This window comes from Echeneis naucrates, chromosome 8 (genome assembly GCF_900963305.1).
Source record: "Echeneis naucrates chromosome 8, fEcheNa1.1, whole genome shotgun sequence".
Classification (NCBI taxonomy): domain Eukaryota; kingdom Metazoa; phylum Chordata; class Actinopteri; order Carangiformes; family Echeneidae; genus Echeneis; species Echeneis naucrates.
In genome coordinates this window covers 16,808,388-16,834,246 of record NC_042518.1, presented here as the reverse complement: position 1 = coordinate 16,834,246, position 25,859 = coordinate 16,808,388, and the positions used below count along the sequence as shown (strand labels likewise).

Below are 25,859 nucleotides of genomic sequence, written 5' to 3'. Positions count from 1 at the left end.
TCGCTAGATTTGCAGTCCAGTCTGTTGTCGATCACCACTCCCAGGTATCTGTAGTCCTCCACCTCCCCTCTGATCCGTAGTGGCTGTGAAGGCGTCTTCTTCCTCCTGAAGTCGATCACTATCTCTCTGGTCTTGCTGATGTTCAGCCTCAAGTGATTCTGTTCAGACCACTGTACAAAGTTGTCTATCAGTGTCCTGTACTCCCCCTCCTCTCCCTCTCTTATACACCCGACAACAGCTGAGTCATCAGAGAACTTCTGCAGGTGACATGACTCAGAGTTGTACTTAAAGTCGGTGGTGTATAAGGTGAAGAGGAAGGGAGCTCCAGTATCACTGACCACCACATCAGACAGCACACTGCCCAGACGGACAAACTGTGGCCGGCCTGTCAAGTAGTCAGTAATCCAGGAGATCACTGCGTCGTCAACGCCCATCACCCGCAGCTTCCCACCCAGTAGCAGAGGCTGAATGGTGTTGAAAGCACACAAATCAAAGAATGTGATCCTCACAGTGCCTCCCCCACCATCCAGATGCATATGGGCTCGTTGCAGCAGGTAAAATAACAGCGTCGTCGACTCCTAAATGGGGCTGATAGGCAAACTGCAAAGGGTCCAGAAACGTCCTTATCTGTGGTCTCAGCTGGGCTAGGACCAGTCTCTCCAGGACCTTCATCACATGGGATGTGAGGGTAATTGGTCTTTAGTCAGCTGGGTCGGATGGTCTCGGCTTCTTGGGGACTGGAATCAGACAGGACGTCTTCCACAGCATCGGGACTTTCTCCTGACTCAGGCTCAGGTTGAACAGATGTCTCAGTTCAGGAGACAGCTGGCTGGTACAGGCCGTCAGGATCATGGGTGTGATGCCATCGGGGCCTGCTGCCTTTCGCTGGTTCAGTCTCTCCAGCTGTCTCTTTACCTGGCCTGTAGTCACTGTTGGGTGGTTGATGCTGGTGTCCTCAGTGGGGGAAGGGGGGGAGGAAGAGGTGGAGGAGAAAGAGGGGGGGCAGATGAAGAGGTGATGTACAGGAGAATGCTGGGGGGGTGGTGCTAGCCATTTGGGACAGTGTGGGTGTGTGAGGGGCTGGGGGTGAGCTGCTGATTAAACTGGTTTGCTCTGTCCAGGCTCCCTGATGTCTGCCTGTCCTTCCCTTTCATCCCTGTGATGTGCTTCATTCCCGTCCACACATCCTTCACACTGTTTTGCTGGAGTTTGGCTTCCAGCTTCCTCCTGTAATTGTCCTTGCATGTCCTCAGCATGTCTCAGAGTCCATGCTGCACTCTCCTCTGCTCCTCTCTGTCTCCAGACCTGAAAGCCCTTTTTCTTCTCGTTCAGATGTGTCTTAGGGTCGCTGGTGATCCAGGGCTTGTTGTTGAAGAAGCAACGTATGGTCCGGGCTGGCATGGTGGTGTCCTCACAGAATCTGATGTACTCAGTGATACAGTCAGTCATGTCGTCAATGTATACGAATAGGAAAGTAAGGTTAGGGTTAGGGTTAGGGTTAAGGAAAGTAACAAATTTAAGTCCAGCCATTGTCACAACTTTTACGGACAGGTTGTGATTGATCAGAAAAACATGCAAAAAGAACGAACCAACAAATTAACGAAAAGTTTAAAAAAAAAAAAAAAAAAACACAATGGGAGCTGCAGCTACAGGCTGCCACAAGGATGGCGCCATCTTGGCGTTTAGACATGGTTTTCATCAGATTAGATACAATTTAGGTCCTATTTCGGTCCATATTAGTCTAGTTGTTCTTGGAAGGTCAAATATTTTATAAGATGGTACATGGTGTGAAAACATACATTACAACACATTATTTAGTTTCAGCAATTGTTTTACAAGAAGGGGAAATAAATGTCTCATCCATGTGTTTTATTTTAAAACATTCATCAGAAAGCGGGTCATCATTTTTTTGATTTATGGGTGCCACCCCAGCAGAACTAGGTGCCCCTCCTGTGCCACTCCTGAAAATTGATTGTTGATAATGAAGAAGAAATGCTATCTGCTGCCAGAGAGAAAACAGTAGAATGTATATCATTTAAAATAATAGAATATATGATTTCTAAATCAGTCACCTGCAATCCTGCAGAATTCCTCGTTGATGCTTCTTACAGGTTTGTGTCCCCGGAACAATACCATCATTGGTAACAGCCGTTTCAGTGCAAGAGTGTAAATGTAAAGCATTTTGAATTAGTTTGTCTTCATTTTCAATCGGATTGGAAATGAATGGGCAATCAATTTCTAACAGCTTTCTTCGTGTGGGAGGAGACAGTTCCTCCAAGAAAACCTGCCAGTGAACAGGATATGTTCACAGAGTCCGTTACCATGGTGATTGACTCGGAGTTTCAGATGCCCCTCTTTCTGGAACAGATCTCAGAATTTCCCTCATCTCGGGGTTAACATACTCAGAGTTTTCAAATAATCTGCTTTCTGCAATACCTTCACTGGTTTCGTTTCGTATCTTGTATATTTCTTTTTGATTGTTTGAGCAAGTGGAAATCAGTAGGGGGGAGTGTAACAGAGTTAATATACTGTAAATGAATGATTTCACTTGCCATGCCTCTCACACTGGGTTCTTTTGTTAACAACTTTTGCTGTAGCTCAATTGTCCTGTGGTCATTGAAGGCAACATCGCTGCAGACTTGGGCTGTGTGCCCCGGAAGACAGCAACAGTTTTGCTGTGCTGTCTCCATGGTAGGTGCACATGTCATCAGCTCCGTAATTATTTTCCATTATTTATTTAAATTTTACATTTTTGTTTGAATACAGATGTTAACTAATTTGAACTTTTCTTTAAAAATTTGTATTCTCGGTGTGAGACCACGTGTGTGAACGAGAGAAAGATTTGACTGTACAAATTCATCTGCCAGATTTTGAAATAAATGGTGAGTGCCAACGGTAAAAAGAGTTTCTGAAATTACACAAAGCAACGAGAGAGAGTACAACCGTTACAGGAGTAGGTGGGAGGGTCCTGTCAGGAGCTTAAGTAGGACCAAAAGTGAAAGAATGAAACATTATTTCATACTGAAACAGAGCTGAGGGCAAACTGAAGGTGAGTTTGTACAATTCGGATTCTTTTTTTTTCCTCAAGGCTTTTTCTGCTCTTAACTGAGGTGTGGCACTGACAGGTTGTTTTGATTATGTGAGATGTGATCATTTTAAGGGTGTGAGTGAAGAAATAGTCATATAAAAAGGAAAGAGGAAGATGCCGCAGGGAATGTTGGTGGAGGGGAGGTCCAGTGGCTGGCCTCTCTGCCACTTACTAGTAAATAAAATGACAAAAATTCTAATAATAAAAGGACACTGAGGATGTATGTGTTCTGGGTCATATTGAAAGAGTGCCTTAGTCCCAAAACAATCTTATAATGAACCCCAGAATACTTCATACACACACACACAGTCTGCAACACATTGATTACCCATCTTTATAACCGTTATCGTTACAGCGCATTACTATAACAGAAGCAGCTTTTTCTCGTCAGACCAACCATAGACATACCAGATCTCTGAGCCGAGAGGCAGAGACAGTTTTACTGCTCTTCTTTAAGTAGTAACGATATATTTTTTAAGTAACTTGCCCAACACTAGTGTTTACATGCATCTCACGTTTGTCTGACGTTTAGGAACAGCAGTAGTAGAAGAAGCTGGTCTACTTCCGATGTAAACAAACACTGCTTCAGTTTTCAATTTGAAGTGAATCTGTTGTTCTTCAGGCCGTACTTTTGCTTCAGCTGGTGTCCATAATGACAGTAATAATAATCTGATACAGACCTAGTTCTGTTTAACTCCAGTCACCTTTTTATACCGGTCAGGCTCTTAATCTGATTACTTGTGCCGATATAAATGTAACTAGTGACTCAAGTCCTCAAAACCCCCTTTCGCTTTGGTGGCTCACTCATATTTTGAATCAGTAAAAAGAATCAAGTTTCTCATCATGACCAACAATGGACATGTGCAAAAATACGTGGCATGTCATGTTAGATACTCCCCAAATATTTTATGTTAGAGGTCTTATTCAACAAGTCTACAAATTACTATACAAAAGAATAAGAAATCTAATAAAAATTAATAAAAGATGGAATAAAAGATGGAATAAATTATTTACAGTAAAAACAAAATAAACAGGAAAAAGCATTGTCTTCAGATGTCGACAGAGTTTTTCCCTTCTTTTATTTTCACTATTTATTGTCTTATTTCTTTTTTATAGATTTATTCTATTTGTTTGATTTGAGTCTATTTACATTCTCTTTATTAAACAGTTTACTGGTAAGCTGTATTTTATCTGAAATTGTCTTATGACATTAAAGATGAGGAGCTGCTGAGATGGAGAACCAAAGTGACGCAGCAGAAACAGGAGGAGGAGGAAGAAGAGAAGAAGTGTCTGAAATCAAATCTTTAATATCGTCTGTGACAGATGATAAAGGTTAACAGTACAAACATTCATTAAGTGCTGTTGTCAAGTTACATTTTGATTTTATCTTGATATTGTTCAATCTGACTTTTCTTACCTGACCTGTCAGTGGAGGAGCTGGAGGAAAGTGGAGCTGAAACTAAGGTAAAATATGTTAACCCTGGTTAGTCACCTTCATGTTAATTCCAACAGTGTTTTCTAAGTTATGTCAGAATTGAGCATGAATTCAGAGAATCCTTCCCCAAATGTATTATTTGTTTTGTTGCACACACAGTATCCACTCTCTTTCATGATCAACCAACTTAAATTTCCTCATTAGAAAAATTTACCTCAATGAAAATATTAAGTCAATGCCTCAGACCTGGAGAATTCACAGTTAAATGTAATTAATTGTTTTCTTAGTCTGACTCTGTGACTGAACCTGGTGAAGCTGAACATCGAGAACAGAATGAAACAACCACAGGAGGAGAGCCAGAAATCAAGTGTGTCCCATCTGAAACCAGAAACAAAGGTGACACAAGAACAATATCAATCATGTTTGACAAATGATATTTCAGCTGAGTTTTAAACTGTAAACAATCATGAAAAGTGTTAAACTGATCTTCTTTGGTGGCTGTGACCGTTCAACAGCTGAGGCTGACGAAGACAAAGACGTCAACATCGTAAGCAGCAGCAACATTAATGAGCCCTCTGAAGAGGAAAGTGACACCCTGAAGGACACAAGTCCAACATTTCAGACTGTTTCTACAAACATCCATGAAGGTAAAAGTCATTCCCCTTTCTTTTGTCATGTGGAGGAACTCTGAGCAACATCACAGACTCAACTTTGAGACCATTGTTTCTCAGATTCCTCCAGTATAACATACATATGTTGCTCTTTTTGTTTCAGTGTTACCTGAGCTCACTCTTGTCTTAATTGGTGACACAAATGCCATTGAGGTTGGATCAAATAACATCTTACTTGGCCATGCCGAGCAAACACATGGATATCAGTTTTCATCCAAACTGTATGATTTGTGTGGTCGACACATCTCTGTCATTAACATGCTTGGTGAACAAAACACTGACAAATTTCCATTATATCAGGGAGTTCATGCCTTTGTCCTGCTGTTAGCACATGGTCAGCATATCGGCCACGACAACTCAGGAGTACAGTGGTTAGTGAAGTCTTTTGGGAAGGAATCACTTTTGTACTTAATGACAGTTGTCACTCATGATTCAGAAGAACAATGTGAGTATGCGATGACAGAACTGTACGACAAAAGCAGTTTGGTTGGAAAAAGATACCACACGTGCACAAAAAGCATGGAGAATGAAATGGAAATAATAGCACTGCTGGAAAAAATAGATGTCATGGTCTCTGAAAATGATCCACACTGCTACAAAAGATTATGTGGTGAAAATAAAGAGCATGAAGAAGACCACAACCACAAATCCCATGAAGAAGAGAAGATGGATTTCTCAGTGTGTCATCCAACTCAGTCAGGTGAGTCTTAAATAATGCTGATCAAAAAGCTGTGGCAGTTTCTGGCAAAAGATTAAGGGAGGTAGAGGGAGAAGGAGGCAAGTGGGAGGGGACTGAATCAGTTCAAAAGATTTATTATTAGGCTCATTAGCCAGGTCAGGTCAACAAAGGACTCAATCTCACACATAGTTGGTGATATCACATGGGAAGGTGGCACATTGTTCAAAGGGGTGAGGTAAAGAGAATCAGGTGTCTGGTTTTTATATTGTTTCATGGAGAATATATTTAATGGGGAGGCTGGTAGCTGGTGTGGACTGGAATAGCTCTGGCTGTTGAGGCCACCTAAATGAAGGCTGCAGGGTGAATAGGAGGAGAGCTGACATGAGAGGCAAAGACTGTCCAGAGGCTGATTATGGAGCAGAAACTGGCCACTGTCTCAGAAACAATAACTGGACACCAGAACATTTACAGAAGAGGAGGAAGTGGCTGAGAGAAAAGCAGATAGAAGCTGAAAGAGGGAAGTTTGGTCCACACACACAGAAAAAAAAGGACACTCAGGGAAGGACTGGGAAACACTCAAATGCAGACCCTTAGAAAAGTTCTTAAATCCAAAGTATCACTGGATAATGTAAAGGTGTTTGGAATTGTACAACTTGTTTAAGACAGACCTGAGAATAGTACACAATGTTTTGATTTAAATGTACCTACAGATCCTGCACTTGAAGAGATGCAGCACCACACAGATGAAAACAAGGTAAAAGTGCATTTTTTCACCTTCATGAGTGAATGTCATTATAGAGCAGCATCTCTTCTGTCCCATGTCCGACAGTGAACTGTCTGAATTGTTTTCCACTGCTTTTTGTTGTTGTTCTTTACTGAAAGTGCACCACTGGGTGTTTGGTGTTATATGATGCTCTTTCGTTTTCACCAAGTCATCATTCAAAAGGTTCCAAAGCTTTAAACGTGAACTAACATATAAACAAATTGACTTGTGTTCATAGTGTGATGCAGTAAGTGAACCTGAAGACAAAGTGGCATTTTGGGATTCAGTGTCACTCTGAATTGCTGGAACATATCTCTTCTCTTATTTGAGCTCCAAAGGTCCAAACTTGTGAAGTAAACTTTGTATAAAATCATTTGTTTTCAGTGTCAGCCAGTGAATGACTCTGCTAATGCTGATCACTCACCAAAGAGCTTAGACGGCACAACAGAGGGAGGAGAAAGAGAAATTAAATCTCCACGACCATCATCAGGTAATATATACATTTTACAATCAAAAATTTATAATTTATAATTTATAATTTATAATCAATTCCAATTTTAACTATCAAAATATGATAAACAAAAATGAACTGCTTCAACAACACATTGATCTGGTTCATTGGTCTTGTGTAGGGATCGTAGATATGGATGTGAATGGAGAAGGTGATGAGGTAAGAAACAAATATCAGAACTATGTACTTTGTCCCTTTGAGAGACATTTTTTATAGACATTTATGGGTATTTATGAATTAATTCCAACAGTCAGTGAAGATTTCTGAGGAGATCAACAGGAAGAAAAAAAAAGAAGGGGAAATTGAAACTCTGTTTCACAGACTGCAACTTCAAGACAATCATCAACAGAAGTTGTCTCCAGCAGATTTTCTAAGAATCGGTCCAACTGTGAAACAGGACCATGAAACATTTGAGAAAGATCTAGCTGGAAGTTTTCTTCAGAGGTTGATGATGTTAGACTACAGAGCCAGATATATCCCTGTAACACAACACAGTGCTGAGGTCAGCCATTCAGATCCTGTTGCAGATTTTGATACTTTAAACACAAATGAAAGTTTTTTAGATGCCTTTTTTAGCTCTCACAGAGACTCGAATGAATCAAAGCAGTCTCACATTCATCCAATGGACGTCCAAATGGCAGTATATCATTGCTCAGACAGCTTCCTTAAGCAGAGCATGATTACGAAGCTCTCACAGTGTCAGTACGCCTTACCTTTGCTTGTTCCTGACCCTGTAACAATGGATGTTGAGTGTCCTCTCTGGACATTCAGGCAAATCAGGAAAACATGGAAGATAACTCAAATTGAAGAAAATTCAACGAGTATCGCCATGAAGAGTTCGCCCATCTGCAAAGCTGAGACACCCATGGTGTCATTTTTCCGCCTTGGTTCATTGTCAGTGTCTAAATCACAGCTGATGAGCACTTTGATCAACGACCGTCACAACACCTTCTTCCACAGAAACTGCCCAGGAAGCACCAAGTCCCGACACTTGTTGGATGGCGTGGCAGAGATCGCCTGGTACTGTCCTTCTGGAAAACCCAATGATGCCTTCACTGACTGCACTGCCTTCTGTAACCTTCATGGTGATGCTCTGTCAAATGAAAAACAGCGTGACATACTGATCGACAAAGCTTCAGTCAACGTTGTTCTGTTACCAACACCCAAAAAAGGTGACAAAAGTATGACACTTGTCTCAGACCTACTTGAGTCTGAAAAGCCTGTCATCTGTCTCATTTCTGACGATGATTGCACTGCAGTTCAAACAAAAAAGGGAAAATACAAAATGGGTCTAAAGGACAGAAGCCAGTCAGATGTATCTAATGAACTGAAAAGAATCATTGGAGAGATTTTGGCTGGGCAACATACGACCTTCCAGCTTGAAGCCATGATGAATGTCTGTGGGATCAGAGTGGATGAAGATGATGCTGTTATCCAAAAAGGGAAATCTGGTGCCATGGAAGTAATGAAAACTCTTCAACAGGAGGACTTTTCAAAAATCAAAGATAAATTCCTCCCCTGTCAAGGCCGACTGTGGCATGAGTGGTGCAAAACACACAAAGAATTGTATCAACTCAAAGGACACGTTGAGAAGGAGAAAAGTAAAAAGGAAGAAAGACTGAGAGAAATACGGCAGAAACAATGTGATGCTCCCTGTAGTGAGCTGATGGAGCTATTCATTGGCAGTATGTCATCGTTGCCATCAATGGACAAAGAGTTCTTCCTTAAATGGACTCAGATCTTGATAGATTCTCTCTCCACAGATGATCTCACTGCAATTCTCCAAAGCTACAATGAGAAGTGGTCTGAGGTCTTGGCCCTGAAGAAGAAACATGCCAAGTCAGAGTCCTTAAAAAGAAAACAAACTGAACTTGAACAAATATCAACAAAACTGCAATCAGCAACTTTCGGCTTGGAGCACATCTTTAGGGAAATGGGACAGATCTATGAAGCCCACAAAACTGTGGAGAAAAAAACACAGAGGGGACAGACTGATTGGTCCAAGTACCCCGAGCTGGCAGCAGAGCTGATGATATCAGGATACCCGATGGAGCTGATGGACGGTGATGCAGGCCACGTGCCTCTAATATGGATCTCTAGTCTTTTAGAGGCAGTCATCAAGAAACTGGGAGACCAGAGAGTGTTTGTGTTGTCAGTTTTGGGAGTACAAAGCAGTGGAAAATCAACAATGCTGAATGCCATGTTTGGGCTACAGTTTGCAGTGAGTGCTGGGCGGTGCACCAAGGGTGCCTTCATGCAGCTTGTCAAAGTGTCAGAGGAGATGAAGAAAGAGTTCCAGTGTGACTATGTCCTGGTGGTGGACACCGAAGGGCTGCGTGCTCTTGAGTTAGCAGGTAATGCTACTCTTCACCACGACAATGAACTGGCAACATTTGTTGTTGGTCTGGGAAATATGACGTTGATCAACATCTTTGGAGAGAATCCATCTGAGATGCAGGATGTTCTGCAGATTGTTGTTCAGGCGTTCATGAGGATGAAGAAAGTTAAACTTTCTCCAAGTTGTGTGTTTGTTCACCAGAATGTTACAGATATTGCAGCTGCAGAGAAAAACATGGACGGAAAGAGACGGCTGCAAGAAAAACTGGACCAGATGGCCCAACTAGCTGCCAAAGAGGAGGGTTGTGAGGTTGAGTGTTTCAGTGATGTCATTGCGTTTGATGTGCAAAAAGATGTGAAATACTTTGCACAACTATGGGAGGGAAGTCCTCCCATGGCTCCTCCAAATCCAGGTTATAGTGAGAGCATCCAAGAGCTGAAGAAGATGATTCTCTCTAAAGCTTCAACGTCTGCTGGGATTACTCTGTCACAGTTCAAAAACAAAATTCAGGACCTGTGGAATGCCCTGTTGAACGAGCACTTCGTTTTCAGTTTCAAAAACACACTTGAAATTAAAGTGTACAGAAAGCTTGAGGTCCAGTATGGGAATTGGACGTGGGCCTTGAGAAGCAACATGCTGACCATCGAGAACCAGCTGTATAACAGAATAGAAAACGGAAAAGTTGACAAGATGGAGCTCGCCCATCTCCCTGAAACAATCAGCAAAACTTATGGAGAAGTCAAGAAAGAAATGGAAAACTACTTTGATGATGCAGACAAAGAAACGTTGGTTCAGTGGCGAGGTCGGTTTGAAATCAAAATACAACAATTTCACGATGACCTGGTGGCAGGAGTGAAAAGAAAACTGGAGGAAGTAATCCAGCAAAAGAAGGCTTGCAAAAAGCTTGATAGACAGAAAACAGAGTTTGAGAACAAGCTGCTGCAGAAGAGCAAAGACCTTGCTCACCAGTTAAAAGACCAAGCACAGGATGAAGAGGAACTAAAGAAACAGTTTGACTCTGTTTGGAACGGCTGGGTGAAAGAACTAACTGCAGATACAAAACCTATTGAAGACATCAACTTGGAGGAAGATCAGATGACTGTCATTCAAGAGCTTGGTATTGAGTGGGCTCTTATAGAGGAATCCAGACGCAATGGTGGATACCAGTACATATCAAAGCTTGGTGATTACTTTGATTATGTGATACTCACCAAGCATCGGGAGCATTGTGACGAAACCCAGCAACCAGAGGAGGGAGCGAGAAAAAACAAGAACCCAAAACAACAGGAAAAATATTCACGGAAAGGTGCATGGGTGACTTTTAAGACATGGTTTGGACTGTTTGAAAATAAAAAGAGTCCCTTACCATATGAAGAACAACAAAGCTTCACGTCCTTCATTGAAAAAATGGAAAAACAGACAAATGAGATAATTCAGTCGAAGCCTGTAGCAGAAAGTGGCTATACATCAACTTACTTAACAGAAGTGGCCAAAAATGTCAGAGAGTGTGTGACAGAATTTGAATCAGAGAAGAAATATGCTCTGAAGAAGGAGTTTACAGTTGATCTCTTGCTGCATGTGTTTAACATAGCAGGACGTTTGCTTTCAGAGTCCCACCTGAAATTCAAGAAGAGGAACGATGCTCTGACTTATTTAGAAAGCAACAAAACACAATATTACAACATTTTCAGAAGTTTCTGTAAAGGAAACTCGTTTGCTGTTGTGCTTGGGGAGTTGATCTGTGAAAAACTGAAGGTTTCCATGGTTGAGGCTGCCTGTAACAAGACTGCCATTGATCTTGCTGGAGAGATGAGGTGTAATTTCCCAGCATTCAATGGGAACAGGCTGAACCTGGAGAAACATGTGTTGAAGTCACTGGCAAAGAAAGAAGCCTTTGATAGTTTCATCACCTATATCAAACACCCAAGGAAATATGTGGAGACTTTCATAGAAGAGGAAGTGAACACATATATCTTCAACACACACAAGCGTGAAGCACGAGATGTTCTCAAGAAAAACATAGAAGACTTGAAAAGACTTGTAATACAAGCTTCATTTACTGCAACAGAGAAAGTCAAAACCCAAAGTAGAAAAACTGATGAGTGGCTGAAAACATTTTCCAGTTTGCTGGGAGATGTGCTGGCATTTGATGCAAGTTTTCCTCAAAAATTCACAGACATTAACGACTTTGACTTTCTTAAAGAAGAGGTGGAGAAAGGCCTTGTACCTATAAGTGAAGAGTTAAGCAGCCTCTCACTGTCTAAAATAAAGGAATTCAGACAGAAGCCGGATCAGATCCTCATTGAGCAGCTGTGCAAGTGCTGCTGGGTAAAATGTCCATTCTGTGCAGCTGTTTGCATCAACACCATGGAAGATCACGGCCCTGAAAAACACAATGTTCCTTTTCATCGGCCTTCTGGGATTGAAGGATGGCATACCAGAGGCACAGAAGATCTGGTCATTGATTTCTGCACAACATTAGTTGCAAGTAATAGATCATTCTATCCCCGTCACGACTCAGAAGAGGCAGTTCCATTTAAACAGTACCAGAGGGGTGGGGATGAGTATGCTCAGTGGATGATCACTGCTGATGAGTCTAAACTGACATACTGGAAGTGGTTTGTGTGTCGTTTTCAAAAGCAGCTGGAAGAGCACTATAATTTAAAGTTCCAAAATTGGGGAGAAATTCCCCGTGAGTGGAGGAAACACAGAAAAGATGAAGCAATTAAAAGTCTGGATGAAATGTACAAATGTGAGTGAACCAACTCAGCAACACAGCCAGAAACAATGAGCCTAATTTTTTCCTGATTATTCATGAATCAAACACATAAAAGGACATGCACAGGCTTTTGTTGACTTTATCATTGACTGTCTTTTTGTTTGTGAGTAATACATGTTGGCAGTCAGCGACTCATCACAAATGTAATATTTTAGTATGAATATTGATTCAATGTGTCATTTACAAAGTTGACTGGTTGGACATCCTTCATCTGAAAAATGTCTTAAGAAATCATGTAAAAATTAAAAAAAAAAAGTGTTTTGAAAAGTGTTGAGTTCCCTTATAGCATAAAATGATGGGCATATTTCTTTTTTCTTTCGAATTTCAGTTAAACTGTGTAGCTACATTATAAAACTACAAATCTTGTCAAACTAATGGTGTCTCTGTATTTTTGAAGGTTTCGCCTGACTGAGCTTTTTATATTCAGTCATTCACTCATTTAAGTAAAGAAATAAAATGTTTTCAATGGGATTGAATAATTTGTTAAACTGATCATTAAAAGAGACGATATATTAATCTTTGTAATCTGAATGTAATTCATGAGAATAAATATCCCTGTTTACCTATTTACTGATGTACCAAGTTTTGTTTGTTGTTCATCCCAAGTCTTTTGTTTATTAGACCCCTGACCTCCCTCCCCCTTATAGATACTTCATCATCCAAATAAGTAGCGATAAAATATGGAAACCTATTTAGCTTTAGACTTCTTCTGGTGCAAAAATCCTTCAACACTTTAAATTTCTGCCATTAATCAATAATTTGTGAATTTCTTTTGAGGCTGTAGCGTCTGTCATTAAACCCATATGGTCCAGTAAAAACACAAATCAAATTTGTTAAAAAAAAAAGTCTTAAGTTTGAGTTGAAACACCCACAAGGATGTCAATGTAACATCATTTAACATATTTTCTCAGACTTCAGATATCTCCTTACAGAGATATACTGTAAACTGTTTGCACAGGCAGAGTAGTCTGTTGACAGACGTACTGAAATTCATGTATAAAATTGGTGTAATGCTTCTTTGATTGTACTGTCCCTTTGTATATGATACAGTATCTGAAGTTTGACTCTCTGCATGTGAGAAAACATCTTTCAAAGAAAATCAGGCTACAGTTCATTAAATAGCCTCTTCTGAGTTAACAAAGTAAGATCATTTGACTTTTAAACTGTTTTTTTTTTTTTTTTTTTTTAATTATTCTTGTGTACAACATGACATTCTTAAATAAAGATACACTTCATATGTACAGAGGAGTTATATCTGTTAATGACAAATTTTTCATACAATTGACCTAGTTAGAGTGTTATGTTGAACCAAAGCATGCGTCTATACAGCAGCTGTCTTAGCACACCTTAAAGGAAGTCAGGTTGAAGTCTCCTGTGACTCTGATGTAGCTGATGACATCTATGCCCACACGGTTAGGGAACTGGACTTCATGTCAATTAGGAAGCTCCACCTCAAACATTTCTCCAGTCAGCTTCAGCACAATCTGAAACAGAAAGGATGGTTAGAGAGTAAAATTGATTTTACCTTTCGTTTAAAAAAAAAGAAACAACAAATTGGTAAAGAATCCCCAACAAACCTTTTTCTAACAATTTTCATTCAGTACACACATCTTCACTTAATTTACTTAGCCTGCTCACCTTCACATCTGAACCTCTCTGTAAGGGATTATATATTTCCCACCTCTCATCGCCCCAACAGCCTGCAGTCTTTCAGTTGCAAACAAGCACAGCTCCATCACTGTCGTCATGGAAACGAGGGTTAAAGTGCAGCAGGTTATCAGCATCGTGTCTGAGGTTGAGCTTGAATCTGAGTTTATGACTGACATGATGCCACTGATCTGACGTTGAAGACTTTCTAATCCTGGTCACTCTATTCGCCACATCCACAGAATCAACGTGTAATGTTGTGAATGTATCCCAGGACGATTCTACTATCCGTGTAGAATGTGACTCTGTAGATCCATGTCGCTCTCCTCTGTGATCAGTTTGGCCAGTTCCACAGGTAAGACAGCTGCACATAGTTTCAAGTGTGGAACTGTATGAGCAGAAGATGGTGCTAGCTTAGCCTTGCCCATGATGAAGCTGACATGGCACTGGCCATCGGTGTCTTTGACCCTGAGGTATGCCACAGTAGATGCATCTGAAAAGATACATATTTCCCTCTTCTCAGTGCAAGACAATGACACTGGAACATAGCTTCTGAGTATCTGGAGATGTTCAAGCTCACTGAGTCAGTCCACTTCCCTGTCTGCTGGTAGAGGTTCGTCCCATGCTTGCTGCTCCAAGGTAAGTTCCCTGTATAATGATTTCCCTTGAATCACAACGGGACGACAAACCCAATGGGATCGTACGGACTGTTGACAACAGAAAGAATTCCTCTTCATGTAAAAGGGCTTGCCATTCGGTGTCACTTGAAACGTGACGCTGTCAGTCTGTAAGTCCCAGCTTTCCCCAAGGCTTCTCTGAAGTGAGCACTGAGCACTAGAGTCAAAGACAACCCCAATCTTACCTGGTTTCTGGGGGTGATAAACTCCAAAAATGGGGAGATACCCAACCTCTTCGCCAGGTTTCAGAGGTGGGGCTGCTTCTGCTTGATCTTTTTCAAACATTTTCTTCATGAAGTTGATGAATTGTTCTTTCATTTCTGTCCTCCTCTGAAACGTGTGCTGCAGGTCGGTGAGACTCTTCAGGGCTTGGTCTCTGTTTGGAAGTAACCGCCGTGGCAGTGGCACCACCCAGTGGTTATCTTCATCCATAAAGACCTCTTTGTCCATAATTTGAAGGAAGATGGTATCTTCAACCGATGGTGCAGGTTTGTCATCATATGGCCTTTTTTGAAACACAGTCTCTCCCAGATTATCTGTGTAGCCCACTTCTCCAAAATACCGCAGGGAAGGGCCCTGGGTTCATAAAACAACTAGTTTTAACTTAAGTCCCTTGTAATTATAGTTTTATGACAACTGAATGATGGGCAGATACATTATTCACCTTTAACCTTAGTGTCACAAAGAAATATGCAAAACAGTTTTCAGAAAAATATTAAGTCAATTATTTATTTAGCTTTCAATATGATTTCACACAATAACAACACTATATGAAATAAAAAAAAAAAACTTATGTCTTCTTTTCAATTGAAATCACCTAAATCAAATCACATATTATCTTTCAAACATTGTAATTTAACCAAAAGTATGACTTCAAATGTCACAAAGTTACTTTTTCTATTCAAATAAACACTTTAGTATTCGTATAAAACACTTCAGTCAACAAAAGTCTACTCCTTTAAATTTATACCCTTTAAGTTTTAGCAAAAATGATCAATTATAAAGTAAGTTCCCCTTTAGTTACCACTTTATTTAGGATTAAATAACTCTTTAAGCTGAGAAAATACCTTAAAGTATTCTTAAGTTAGTGAATACTGTAAGTACACCAAATACTCTTAAGTTAGCTAATACTTCTAAGGTTTAACAAACACTCTTAAGTTGAAAAAATATCTATTTTAGGTATCACAGTCCTTTGAAAGTTAGAAAATACTTTTTAAGTATAACCAGAACCTTTTAGAAGTTAGAAAAAACCTTTTAAATAACTCAATAACACTCAATGGGCACACACACACACACACAAACACACACACACACACACACACACACACACACAGCTGGCAGAACCAAAAATAACCCCTGTTGCAGGCCTGATGTGTGGCTTGAGAGCGATGAAATCCACAATTTTAATCCGGGAACAGTGATAGACAAAGTGTTCCCAGATAGCACCTGACTCTGCCCCGGAGTCAGGTGCTATCTTTGTGGTTAACAAACCACAAACAATTACACTTTTTACACTGTTTAACAAATCCACACTATCCCTGTAAATATCTACAGTAAAATTAAACATGAACATTTAATTGCAAAATCACAAGTACTTTTGATACTGGCCTGCACTGTGCTGATATTATACTACTTTTACATGTGATGCAGTATTTTGCAGAGTTAGTATATTTAGTTAAGGCATCTGAATAGCTCCTCCGCCACAGATCTTAAAGCAAACGTTCACACAAAAATGAAAATTCACTCAATATCTACTCATCCTTGTGCTGATGAGAGGATGGGTGAAAATCTCCAGTTCACAAAACTGAAGATGTGAACTGGAGATTCTTCACCCATCCTACAGTAAGTACATATTGACTGAATTTTAATTTTCGGGTGAACTTTTGCTTTAAGATAAAATTTCAGACATTTACCCTTTTTAAACCCAAAGCTGCTGAGTCAACATTACAGGGGGAGTTGGGGAATATATTGAAGTTGCTTTGTAAGCTACTTCTTCTATCTAGATGGGATTTTAACATACCCATCAGAAAATGTCCGGATTTAGTAACGTTAATAGGCACACAGACATTTAACAGAAGCCACCGCCACAGTAATGCAAAGAGATGGGGGAGCATTTAACTCAATAATCGTCCTGCTTAGGACAGGATTAAAACCCCAAAGCAATTTCTCCCCACCTCCCAGAAAGAAAAAATATCATCCAAATTTTAAAGTGAACTTAAAAAGTTTGGCAATCACTGAGTTAAGCTAACGTTAATGCTAATATGCTGTATCGTTAGCTAGCCTGATTTGCCGTAATTGCAAATTACAATAAAATAAAAAAACAGCAAAAACGAAACAACTGGCCTTTCCTATGGTCGGTATTATTTTAACTGTAAAGAAATACATTTTACATATATGTTTGAGTGTAGAGTCTACTTACGGTGTTTCACTTCTTCAGTGGTGTTTTGACCCGGCGTCAATGGGCGTACGTAATGAGTCCGCCTTCTGACGGTGTTTGTTTCCCTGCAGAGACTCCACTGTGTGCTGACAGCCGTCTGTAATGGTGACGGTGTAAGTTTTGAAATGTAAAATTAGGTGCATCCGCTTTGCGAGTCCGCTGTTTGACAGTGCACTGCCCACATCCGAGCTGTATCCGGCGCGCATCCCCGAAACGAATGAGACTGTAAGGCGGATCTGCTGATGTGACATTTGGTAGGTCTTATTTATCCCCAAATGACCTGACCAGTTACTTTCATGAGCAATAGAAAGCACGTGTTGGCGATACACAACAGGAACTGTAATGATATGTGGCACCAGTAAGTGGTGCTGCAAGCGGATTGGTTCATGCTCGGCGTGACTGCACACAGTGTACTGTACACAGAAGAAGTAGAGGGAGGTGCGCGGTAAAAAGGCAGTTGAAGGACCTCCGCTTTAGGTCAATAACAGATCATGTAACTCAAGAAGACTTTCCGTCATCATTGATGACAGAATCATAATTTAAGCTCTCCTTTAACGGCAAAGCAGCAACAGCTTCCTGAGCTTTACCGTGAATTTTACATTGTAGCAGGAGTGGCCATACGTCATAGGGCCACTGGTGTGCAGACGTAGTGTGTTCAAATGCAGGAAAATAACTGTCCACCTCATTGTCTCTGAATGGAGGAACTAGAGAAATGTGCTCGGCGGATTGCTTTTTCAGCTTCGATCTCCATTTTTCTGATAGTCAGCTGGTCCTGCCGAGCCTCGGCTCTCTCTTGGGCTTCAACCAGAAGCCGTGCCAGGTGGACTTTCAGTCTGGCCTCAACCAGAGAATCGTGGCTTGTTGGGGAGGGGGCATCATAACGAGGAAAGGTAAACGGAGGTTTAGGCCGCTCACTCACCTCATCAGTCTCCCTCTGTACAGCAACTTTGCTCTCAGCTTTAGGCTCAGGCCCTGATGCACCCACAGGTGACTCACTAAGCACCAACTTACCTATGACTAAAGGTTTTAAGTCTCTCTTTAGAATAGTTTTTGCAACAGAAACATTGAAATGGGCGGCTATCTCAATCAAATGATCTTTTCTGCATTTATGAATGTCGTCCAATGACGGGTTCTCTAAGAAGCTGTTCAAATCAAAGGACACCATTTTCACTCTTACTTGACAAAAAGTTAAGCACAAGCTTACCTTTAATTTAATAATAACCTTTTTGGTTTCCGGGTCTCCTTTAACAAATTAGTTATCCCGGATGAGCCCCCACTTATGTTACAACCAGCTCATTGGGGAACAGGAAGTAACATAAAAACCTGATGGTAAGAGGTTAAATGAAAGCTTGTTGATAGTTGGATGGTCTTGAGAGTAAATAGTTTGCAGAACAAATTTACTGCCTTAGGGCACTTATGGACCCTGATTTCTGTTCCAGTAGATGAGTGAGGCAGTGAGAGATGGGAAAAAGAGGGAGGCAGTGTACGTTAGGTAAAGGAAACAGAGAGAAATCATGAGCGAGGAGGGACTGCAGCAATATGAATATTTCAGGCTAGTTCTCAGCACCCGGCTGTGCTCTGATTGCACGCTGCTATTATCAGTTCCAGCCTTCTATAGTGTATATTTCTCTATTCAAATTTCTGCCATTGTAAGAGATTTATTATGTAGTTAGAGGTATTTGATGATTGAGCTTTACCAGCATTACATTTGACTTGAGAGTAAATTGGACTGACAGTAAGGTGGTTTGTAGGGATGCCTCCCTGTTGAGTGGTTATTACCGGACTGAATGAATGGAGCGTCACCATGTGAGGAATGGTACAAAAAGCAAAGCATTCTGGGTCAGGGCATTTTATGGCATTATTCAACCTGTAATAAACTTGGCTGTAAGACTGAAGCTTTTTTTTTTTTTTTTTAATTCTTTCTTTATTTTTTGCAATGCAACAGGTTCATAATGTCTGCATATGAATTCATATCCATAAACCATACAATCAGTGTGAACTTCGGGCCTTCAATTCCTTCACTTGGCCTCCACTAAACACGTCTCTTCTTTTAGACTGCGAATCCTCGTCAGGTGTTTTTCTTCGCAAGTCTGACTGAGCTTGACTCTTGGTCTCGGTGCTGTAAGACGGAGGTGTAATGTGGCGTTGGCATTTGTGTGGCCTTCCATAGGGAGCAGAATAATGGCTGCTACTGTGAGCGAATCTGCTTGCGTGCCGTATTTGGGCCATCTCCTCTTTGTTATTTGACCTCTCAGAGTCTTCATCTTCAGCCAACTTCCTCTTAACTCGAGGCGAGACGCAACGTGTCTTGCTGCTGCGACAGTGTGACAGGTCTTCTCTGAACCTCTTCCTTTCACGATCAGATCTGTCAGAGCGGTGACTCTTGGATATTTTATAATCATCATCGGCCATCCTCCTCTTACGGCTGGAGGTGATCCAACTCTCGGATTGGTTGCATTCGGTGCGATGTCTCCTAGTCGAGTCTGCACATCTTTGGATATTTGAAAAACACTAAGTTAGCTGGCTGAAACTAAAAATTAAATCTCACAGCATCTAAATTCTTAAAATGTCTGTAAACTAACTGATGCAGAGGAGCATACCTGTGCTTACTGTCGTCAAAGGCAGACTTGATATTTTTGGATCGATGAGACGTTTCGTTTACATCCTCATCTTTATGATCAAGCTTTCTTTTTGCCCCTGACCTATCTGAATGTGTCGTCTGGTTACCAGAGCTGGGGTGTTGGCTGATGTGTTTGAGCCGGACAAGGCCAGCGGTGCTACAGTGGGGCTGCCGTGGTGATGGACACACAGATTTACCTGTTTTGTTGCGGAAGGCCTCCATCGTGTTAAAGCAAGACCTAACACTGCAAGACAATAAATCCTTTCATGAGCGCTTCATGTTTTAATGTCTACATGGCCCGTTGTTAGGGTTTGGCTTACATTTGAAATATTTCATCAGATCCTGGTATGGACTTACTGGTTGCTAAGAGGGTACATGCTGTCGATATGACGCATGCTTAGAAATGGATGATCTAACACCTGTCGGGGTGTAATCCGTTTAGCAGCGTCCAGATGGAGCATGCCTTTCAGCATGTCCACAAACATCAACACATCAGCCATTTCTGCAGCTTTATCTGCATAATTATCAGTCTTGATGAGGCGGAGCTAAAACATGAACATACAACAATGGACTGAGGTTTTCCTCGGGACCGAGGGTCATTTCTCTGAGCTGAAGAAATAAGTTCAAGCTCAAAGTGTACATAGAAAAAGATGAAAAAGAACACCTACATGCAGGATGCTATCCAGAGAGGTCAGCTTTAACCTTCTGCTATCCTGGGACTGAATCTTTGTGTCTTTGTATGCCTGTTCTTGTGTCTAATAGTATATTTGTTAGCAATGGCATTCTGAGCACATCAGACTTGGACAAACACAAAAATGAGAACAAGAAAGAAACACATTTTGAGTAGGTACCTTAAGTTTCCAAAGAGAAGAGGCACATTGATGGCTTCTTTGGAAAAAGCGGGTGGTGTTATATCCACGCGTGAGCAGGTGATCCGGCGGCTGACCCTGCGTCTCCACTATGTACCTCATCTGTAAATACAACACATTAAGTAAGGGCTGGAAGCTTTTGATGAATGCTTTATGGATTCTTTTCTATCCTATCTTCAGGCACATTAAATCTTATCAGATATAGGAAAAAAAAAAGAAAAAAAAAAGATTTTTAAGAACAGTTGAAGTGGTGCTTACTACATCATATGAGGAATTGCCAGGATAGAGCAGAGTGCCGATGTACAGAGCAGCAGCGATGCAGCCCAGAGACCACATATCTATGGCCTCTGTAAACGGGAGCCCCAAAATAATCTCTGGAAATCTGAGAGAGAACAAGAACCAAGAATCATAGTTATGAAAGCTATTGCCAATGTTTTGACTGACCATTTCTCAATGAATTCTGCTGGCTTAACACCCTCATAAAGACATTGACAGTTAGTGTTAATGGATAGTGGGACAGCGCTAAGAGATCAGCTATGATTGCAGTTACTCACCGGTACGGACGGCTCTGAATGTATGAGCACACCTTGGCATTGGAAGCCTCGCATGCCAGGCCAAAGTCAATCACTTTCACTCTGTATGGCTGCTGAGTATGGTTGACCAACATCACATTTTCTAACTTGAGGTCTGCGTGTATTAATCTGATACTCTTCAAGTGTTCAAGTGCGTTGGCAAGCTGAAAAGTCATGAATATCGTACATTTAACATTAATTTCAACTATTTTTCAGCATTATTCAATGTTTATACTGTTTAATAACACATTAGGCCTTGCCTGCTTTATGATGGGTCTGATCTCGCTCAGAAAAAGGGGTCGAAAGAACCTTTCTTTCATGAAATCAAAGAGGCTTTTGTCCAGGAGTTCAAACTCAAGGCAAATGTAGCCATTGTTATTGAAAACCTGGTACCATTGAACAATGTTGCATTTGTCCGCGTTCAGTGATTTCAATTTCTCAAGTATGACCACCTGTGGAGGTACGACTGGTCAGGCAGATTCTAAATGACCTTGGCAGCTAACAACACAGCTAAATGAACCAAAATCTAAACCGTACAGCACAAGTCTAACTTTGATCATCACGTAGAGCTTATGTACCTCTGCATTTGCCTTCTCAGCTTGGTCGTTCCTTTTCTTGACCATTTTGATGGCAACCGTCTTCGAGTCGTCGACCTTTGTGCATTTTGCCACTTTTCCAAAGGTGCCCTCTCCCAAAATGGACTGCACCTGGTATCGGCAGGATTTGGAGCTGAGCCAGCCCCCTTCAACTAACTTGTCCTCCTGGACACGTGGAGTTGGGGACATCTTTGATGCCATCATAAGCTGAAAACAGGACGGATGTGGGCACAATATTTTGTCACAATGTAAGAAATAGCATTCCCATCAGAGGAAAACGGTCTTAAACAACTAATTGGTTGAATCAAATTTATGGGTGACTGTTGACTGTGACTGTGTGAAGTATCAATTCTAAGATAAATTGGGTTAGCGTTAAAACCTAACATAGTTACCAATCACAGGATTTGATGTTAGAGGAAAATTCGAGTGTTGTCAAAAAAACATCCAACGTAGAAAGATGAAAATGGAAAAGCAATCCAAAATCGAAAGATGCAACGCTGGCTGTTGAAATGTGTCCTCACTGTCTGATGCACACACCGACTGTGGAGCTTGTTAATGTGCCTTGAAGTTGGTCATTCTGCTCTATGACATCATTTGCCTTTGAGGTAACATTCCGAACAAAGATTCTGATGAAAACTAAATGTGGAATAAAGGTCAACATGGTACATATGACATAAAATATGTGCACTAAAAACAAAAATGTAAACACTTTGTAATTACTTACATACTGTACTTATGCTTACAGCCGGGACATGTGGCATATTCATCCAAGTCATTATATGTAATTTATTATTGGATTTAAAATTTTGTCCAAAAAACAGTATGACCAATTTGTTCTCTCACTGTTAGCTGTTTATTTTTTTTTTAATCGAGTTGTTTATAAATACATAGAACATTATTTCAAATATATTTCAAGATCTCCAATTTGTCACATTTATCAATGTAGTAATTTAATCAGAATGATACGTAACTGTGTATGATTACACAGTAACATGGAAGAACATTGAAGATAGCCTACAGACAACTACATTACATTCAATGACGTTTCCAAAAATCTTGATGGTTTTGCCTAATTTCAAAACTTGTCTAGACCTGGAAAATTACATTTTCAAATTCCGTGACTTTTCCAGGTTTTCCATGACTGTGGGAATCCTGTCCATAATACAGATTTTTCTCTACTGAATGTTTGTATGAATCTGTTGGCACCGTGCATTTGAGGGAGATCGACTGAGAGAAGTTTGAGTTTCAGTTGTGCTACACTTACATAAACCATTGCTTACCTCTAATTAGCCTGGATAAGACTGATGTTTGAGTCACTGGGTCCAGACTTGACTGAAGACAGATGGGACAGAGTCTCATACAGACATGGGACAATGTTCAGGAAACTGGAACTTTTGGGAGGTGTTGTCATCATTCCTGCTTGAAAATTCACCAGTAGTTCTCAATCAGGTGTTGACTGTAGACTGACATGAATCTCAGAGAGTAATATGTCCACCTTCTCGTCAAACTTGACAAGTCCTTTGACTTTTTGACCCCACCCCTCTCGACCAATGAGAGCGTTTCCCCGCTCCTAATTCACACAAGAAAAAAAAAAGAGTTTTAAATCATCTGAAAGTTGTGTTTTCGCCCTATGAAGGGCTACTCACTAGGGTCTTTGCAATTTTCGGTTTAAAGGTTTCGTCCGTTGTTCAAACCTCTGTTGTAATGAAAGGAGAGGACGATTTTCACATGACACAGAATGTTTCTCTCTACGAAGGGTCTTTGCAAATCAGGGTTGTCTGGAGAGGAGGTAGGTTTTCACCCACTGATCCGGCCATAACCACTCCCCTAGTGTGTCCATGCCCCTGGCGATGAGGTTACAACCAATCAGATCATACGGGGGGCGGGTATGAGCAGAATGGCGCTCAATTCATATAGAGGGTGACAGGTAAAGAGTTAGGACGTGTGCTGTAGTGAAAGGAAAACCCACAACGCACCGTCCTCCAAGTCCTCGTCCTCCTAGGCCGCTGACTTTGCGGTCTCGCAGGAAAAGATATCTGACCCGGATCGCTCCTTATCCGTCCAGCGGATATTTCGCAATGCTGCCAAACTCTCTGACGGCTACGCAGATTGCTCCTAACACACCCATTTCCCTGCAGGCGAGCCAATCTTCAACGGAAAGTGTGCCGGAGAGAGAGGATGTGAACTTTCAATTAACTTTCTCTGAAAAGTCTCTTGATTTCATCCAGATCTTGCGTACAAACTACAGAAAAAAAAAAAAAATGTAAAAATAAAAATAATATGAATATAATCTCGATAAAGACGCAACACTTCAGGAAAATCGTCAAAAGTGAGACACTCCAAATCACCCTCGTGACTAACCCTAACCCTAACCCTTGTAAAAACAAGTCTTTTAAGAAAATATATATACATCACAAAACCTTTCAGAAACAATCAATTAACTGCGTTATCTTAGAATGACTTACCGTGGTTCATTTCTTTCTTCTGCCAGTCCGAGTGGTCAACTGATCACAACTTGTCAATCGATTGTTTTGTCAATACACAGGCTGTATTCTTGGTTTTTTTAAACCCCACCTTGTCACGTCATAGCAACTTGTATTTTTATTGATGATCAATTGCGTGTTTTCTGGTAAACACATTACAGTCCGAGATCTTAGCTTAGCTTAGATCTCCCTAGGCTCACTGCCGCCATGTTTTGTTTTGCCAAGTGTACACCTTAGAATCAGGGTCTTGGAACTCGCGGTCATGTGTCATGTGAAAATCGTCCTCTCCTTTCATTACAACAGAGGTTTGAACAACGGACGAAACCGTTAAACTGAAAATTGCAAAGACCCTAGTGAGTAGCCCTTCATAGGGCGAAAACACAACTTTCAGATGATTTAAAACAATTTTTTCTATCTTGTTGTGTGAATTAGGAGCGGGGAAACGCTCTCATTGGTCGAGAGGGGTGGGGTCAAAAGATCAAAGGACCTGTCAAGTTTGACGAGAAGGTGGACATATTACTCTCTGAGATTCATGTCAGTCTACAGTAAACACCTGATTGAGAACTGCTGGTGAATTTTCAAGCAGGAATGATGACAACACCTCCCAAAAGTTCCAGTTTCCTGAACATTGTCCCATGTCTGTATGAGACTCTGTCCCATCTGTCTTCAGTCAAGTCTGGACCCAGTGACTCAAACATCAGTCTTATCCAGGCTAATTAGAGGTAAGCAATGGTTTATGTAAGTGTAGCACAACTGAAACTCAAACTTCTCTCAGTCGATCTCCCTCAAGTGCACGGTGCCAACAGATTCATACAAACATTCAGTAGAGAAAAATCTGTATTATGGACAGGATTCCCACAGTCATGGAAAACCTGGAAAAGTCACGGAATTTGAAAATGTAATTTTCCAGGTCTAGACAAGTTTTGAAATTAGGCAAAACCATCAAGATTTTTGGAAACGTCATTGAATGTAATGTAGTTGTCTGTAGGCTATCTTCAATGTTCTTCCATGTTACTGTGTAATCATACACAGTTACGTATCATTCTGATTAAATTACTACATTGATAAATGTGACAAATTGGAGATCTTGAAATATATTTGAAATAATGTTCTATGTATTTATAAACAACTCGATTAAAAAAAAAATAAACAGCTAACAGTGAGAGAACAAATTGGTCATACTGTTTTTTGGACAAAATTTTAAATCCAATAATAAATTACATATAATGACTTGGATGAATACGCCACATGTCCCGGCTGTAAGCATAAGTACAGTATGTAAGTAATTACAAAGTGTTTACATTTTTGTTTTTAGTGCACATATTTTATGTCATATGTACCATGTTGACCTTTATTCCACATTTAGTTTTCATCAGAATCTTTGTTCGGAATGTTACCTCAAAGGCAAATGATGTCATAGAGCAGAATGACCAACTTCAAGGCACATTAACAAGCTCCACAGTCGGTGTGTGCATCAGACAGTGAGGACACATTTCAACAGCCAGCGTTGCATCTTTCGATTTTGGATTGCTTTTCCATTTTCATCTTTCTACGTTGGATGTTTTTTTGACAACACTCGAATTTTCCTCTAACATCAAATCCTGTGATTGGTAACTATGTTAGGTTTTAACGCTAACCCAATTTATCTTAGAATTGATACTTCACACAGTCACAGTCAACAGTCACCCATAAAT

At 40.7% G+C, this 25,859-nt stretch overlaps 2 protein-coding genes across 4 annotated transcripts; one reads left to right on the top strand and one right to left on the bottom strand.

The window, feature by feature from the left end:
• Nucleotides 1-2,679: 2,679 nt before the first annotated feature.
• Nucleotides 2,680-12,899, top strand: LOC115047307 (interferon-induced very large GTPase 1-like). Of its 3 annotated transcripts, XM_029508134.1 has the most exons (11): nt 2,680-2,715; nt 2,868-2,882; nt 4,305-4,420; nt 4,518-4,552; nt 4,811-4,919; nt 5,039-5,170; nt 5,298-5,894; nt 6,584-6,627; nt 7,021-7,126; nt 7,269-7,306; nt 7,398-12,899. In XM_029508134.1, exons 3-11 carry the CDS (start codon nt 4,321-4,323, stop codon nt 12,243-12,245), a joined length of 6,009 nt encoding a protein of 2,002 aa, XP_029363994.1. In that variant the 5' UTR covers nt 2,680-2,715; nt 2,868-2,882; nt 4,305-4,320; the 3' UTR covers nt 12,246-12,899. The 3 variants fall into 3 exon arrangements, with proteins under 3 accessions (XP_029363994.1, XP_029363995.1, XP_029363997.1); XM_029508135.1 differs by lacking the exons at nt 2,680-2,715; nt 5,298-5,894 and having other exon boundaries at nt 2,779-2,882; XM_029508137.1 differs by lacking the exons at nt 2,680-2,715; nt 2,868-2,882; nt 4,305-4,420; ... (3 more) ...; nt 5,298-5,894; nt 6,584-6,627 and having other exon boundaries at nt 7,019-7,126; nt 7,469-12,899.
• A 4,808-nt stretch (nt 12,900-17,707) lies between these two features.
• Nucleotides 17,708-21,883, bottom strand: LOC115047283 (homeodomain-interacting protein kinase 2-like). The gene is made up of 7 exons (XM_029508099.1): nt 21,665-21,883; nt 21,347-21,538; nt 21,069-21,250; nt 20,773-20,896; nt 20,003-20,190; nt 19,728-19,813; nt 17,708-17,997 (listed from the first exon to the last, which is right to left on the bottom strand). Exons 1-7 carry the CDS (start codon nt 21,881-21,883, stop codon nt 17,708-17,710), a joined length of 1,281 nt encoding a protein of 426 aa, XP_029363959.1.
• Between the last annotated feature and the right edge of the window lie 3,976 nt (nt 21,884-25,859).

Bases quoted from the DNA above. Each gene is read 5' to 3' on its own strand.
- LOC115047283 (XM_029508099.1), bottom strand. From the start codon at position 21,883: ATGGCATCAAAGATGTCCCCAACTCCACGTGTCCAGGAGGACAAGTTA. The intron at 19,814-20,002 runs GTAAGTCCATAC...TCACCACGGCAG, and splicing joins ATGTACCCTCTTAGCAACCA to CCCCACTGTAGCACCGCTGG. The intron at 17,998-19,727 runs GTCAGGGGCAAA...TGGGTGCATCAG, and splicing joins CAGACGACACATTCAGATAG to GGCCTGAGCCTAAAGCTGAG.
- LOC115047307 (XM_029508134.1), top strand. From the start codon at position 4,321: ATGGAGAACCAAAGTGACGCAGCAGAAACAGGAGGAGGAGGAAGAAGA. The intron at 4,553-4,810 runs GTAAAATATGTT...TTGTTTTCTTAG, and splicing joins AAAGTGGAGCTGAAACTAAG to TCTGACTCTGTGACTGAACC. The intron at 6,628-7,020 runs GTAAAAGTGCAT...ATTTGTTTTCAG, and splicing joins ACCACACAGATGAAAACAAG to TGTCAGCCAGTGAATGACTC.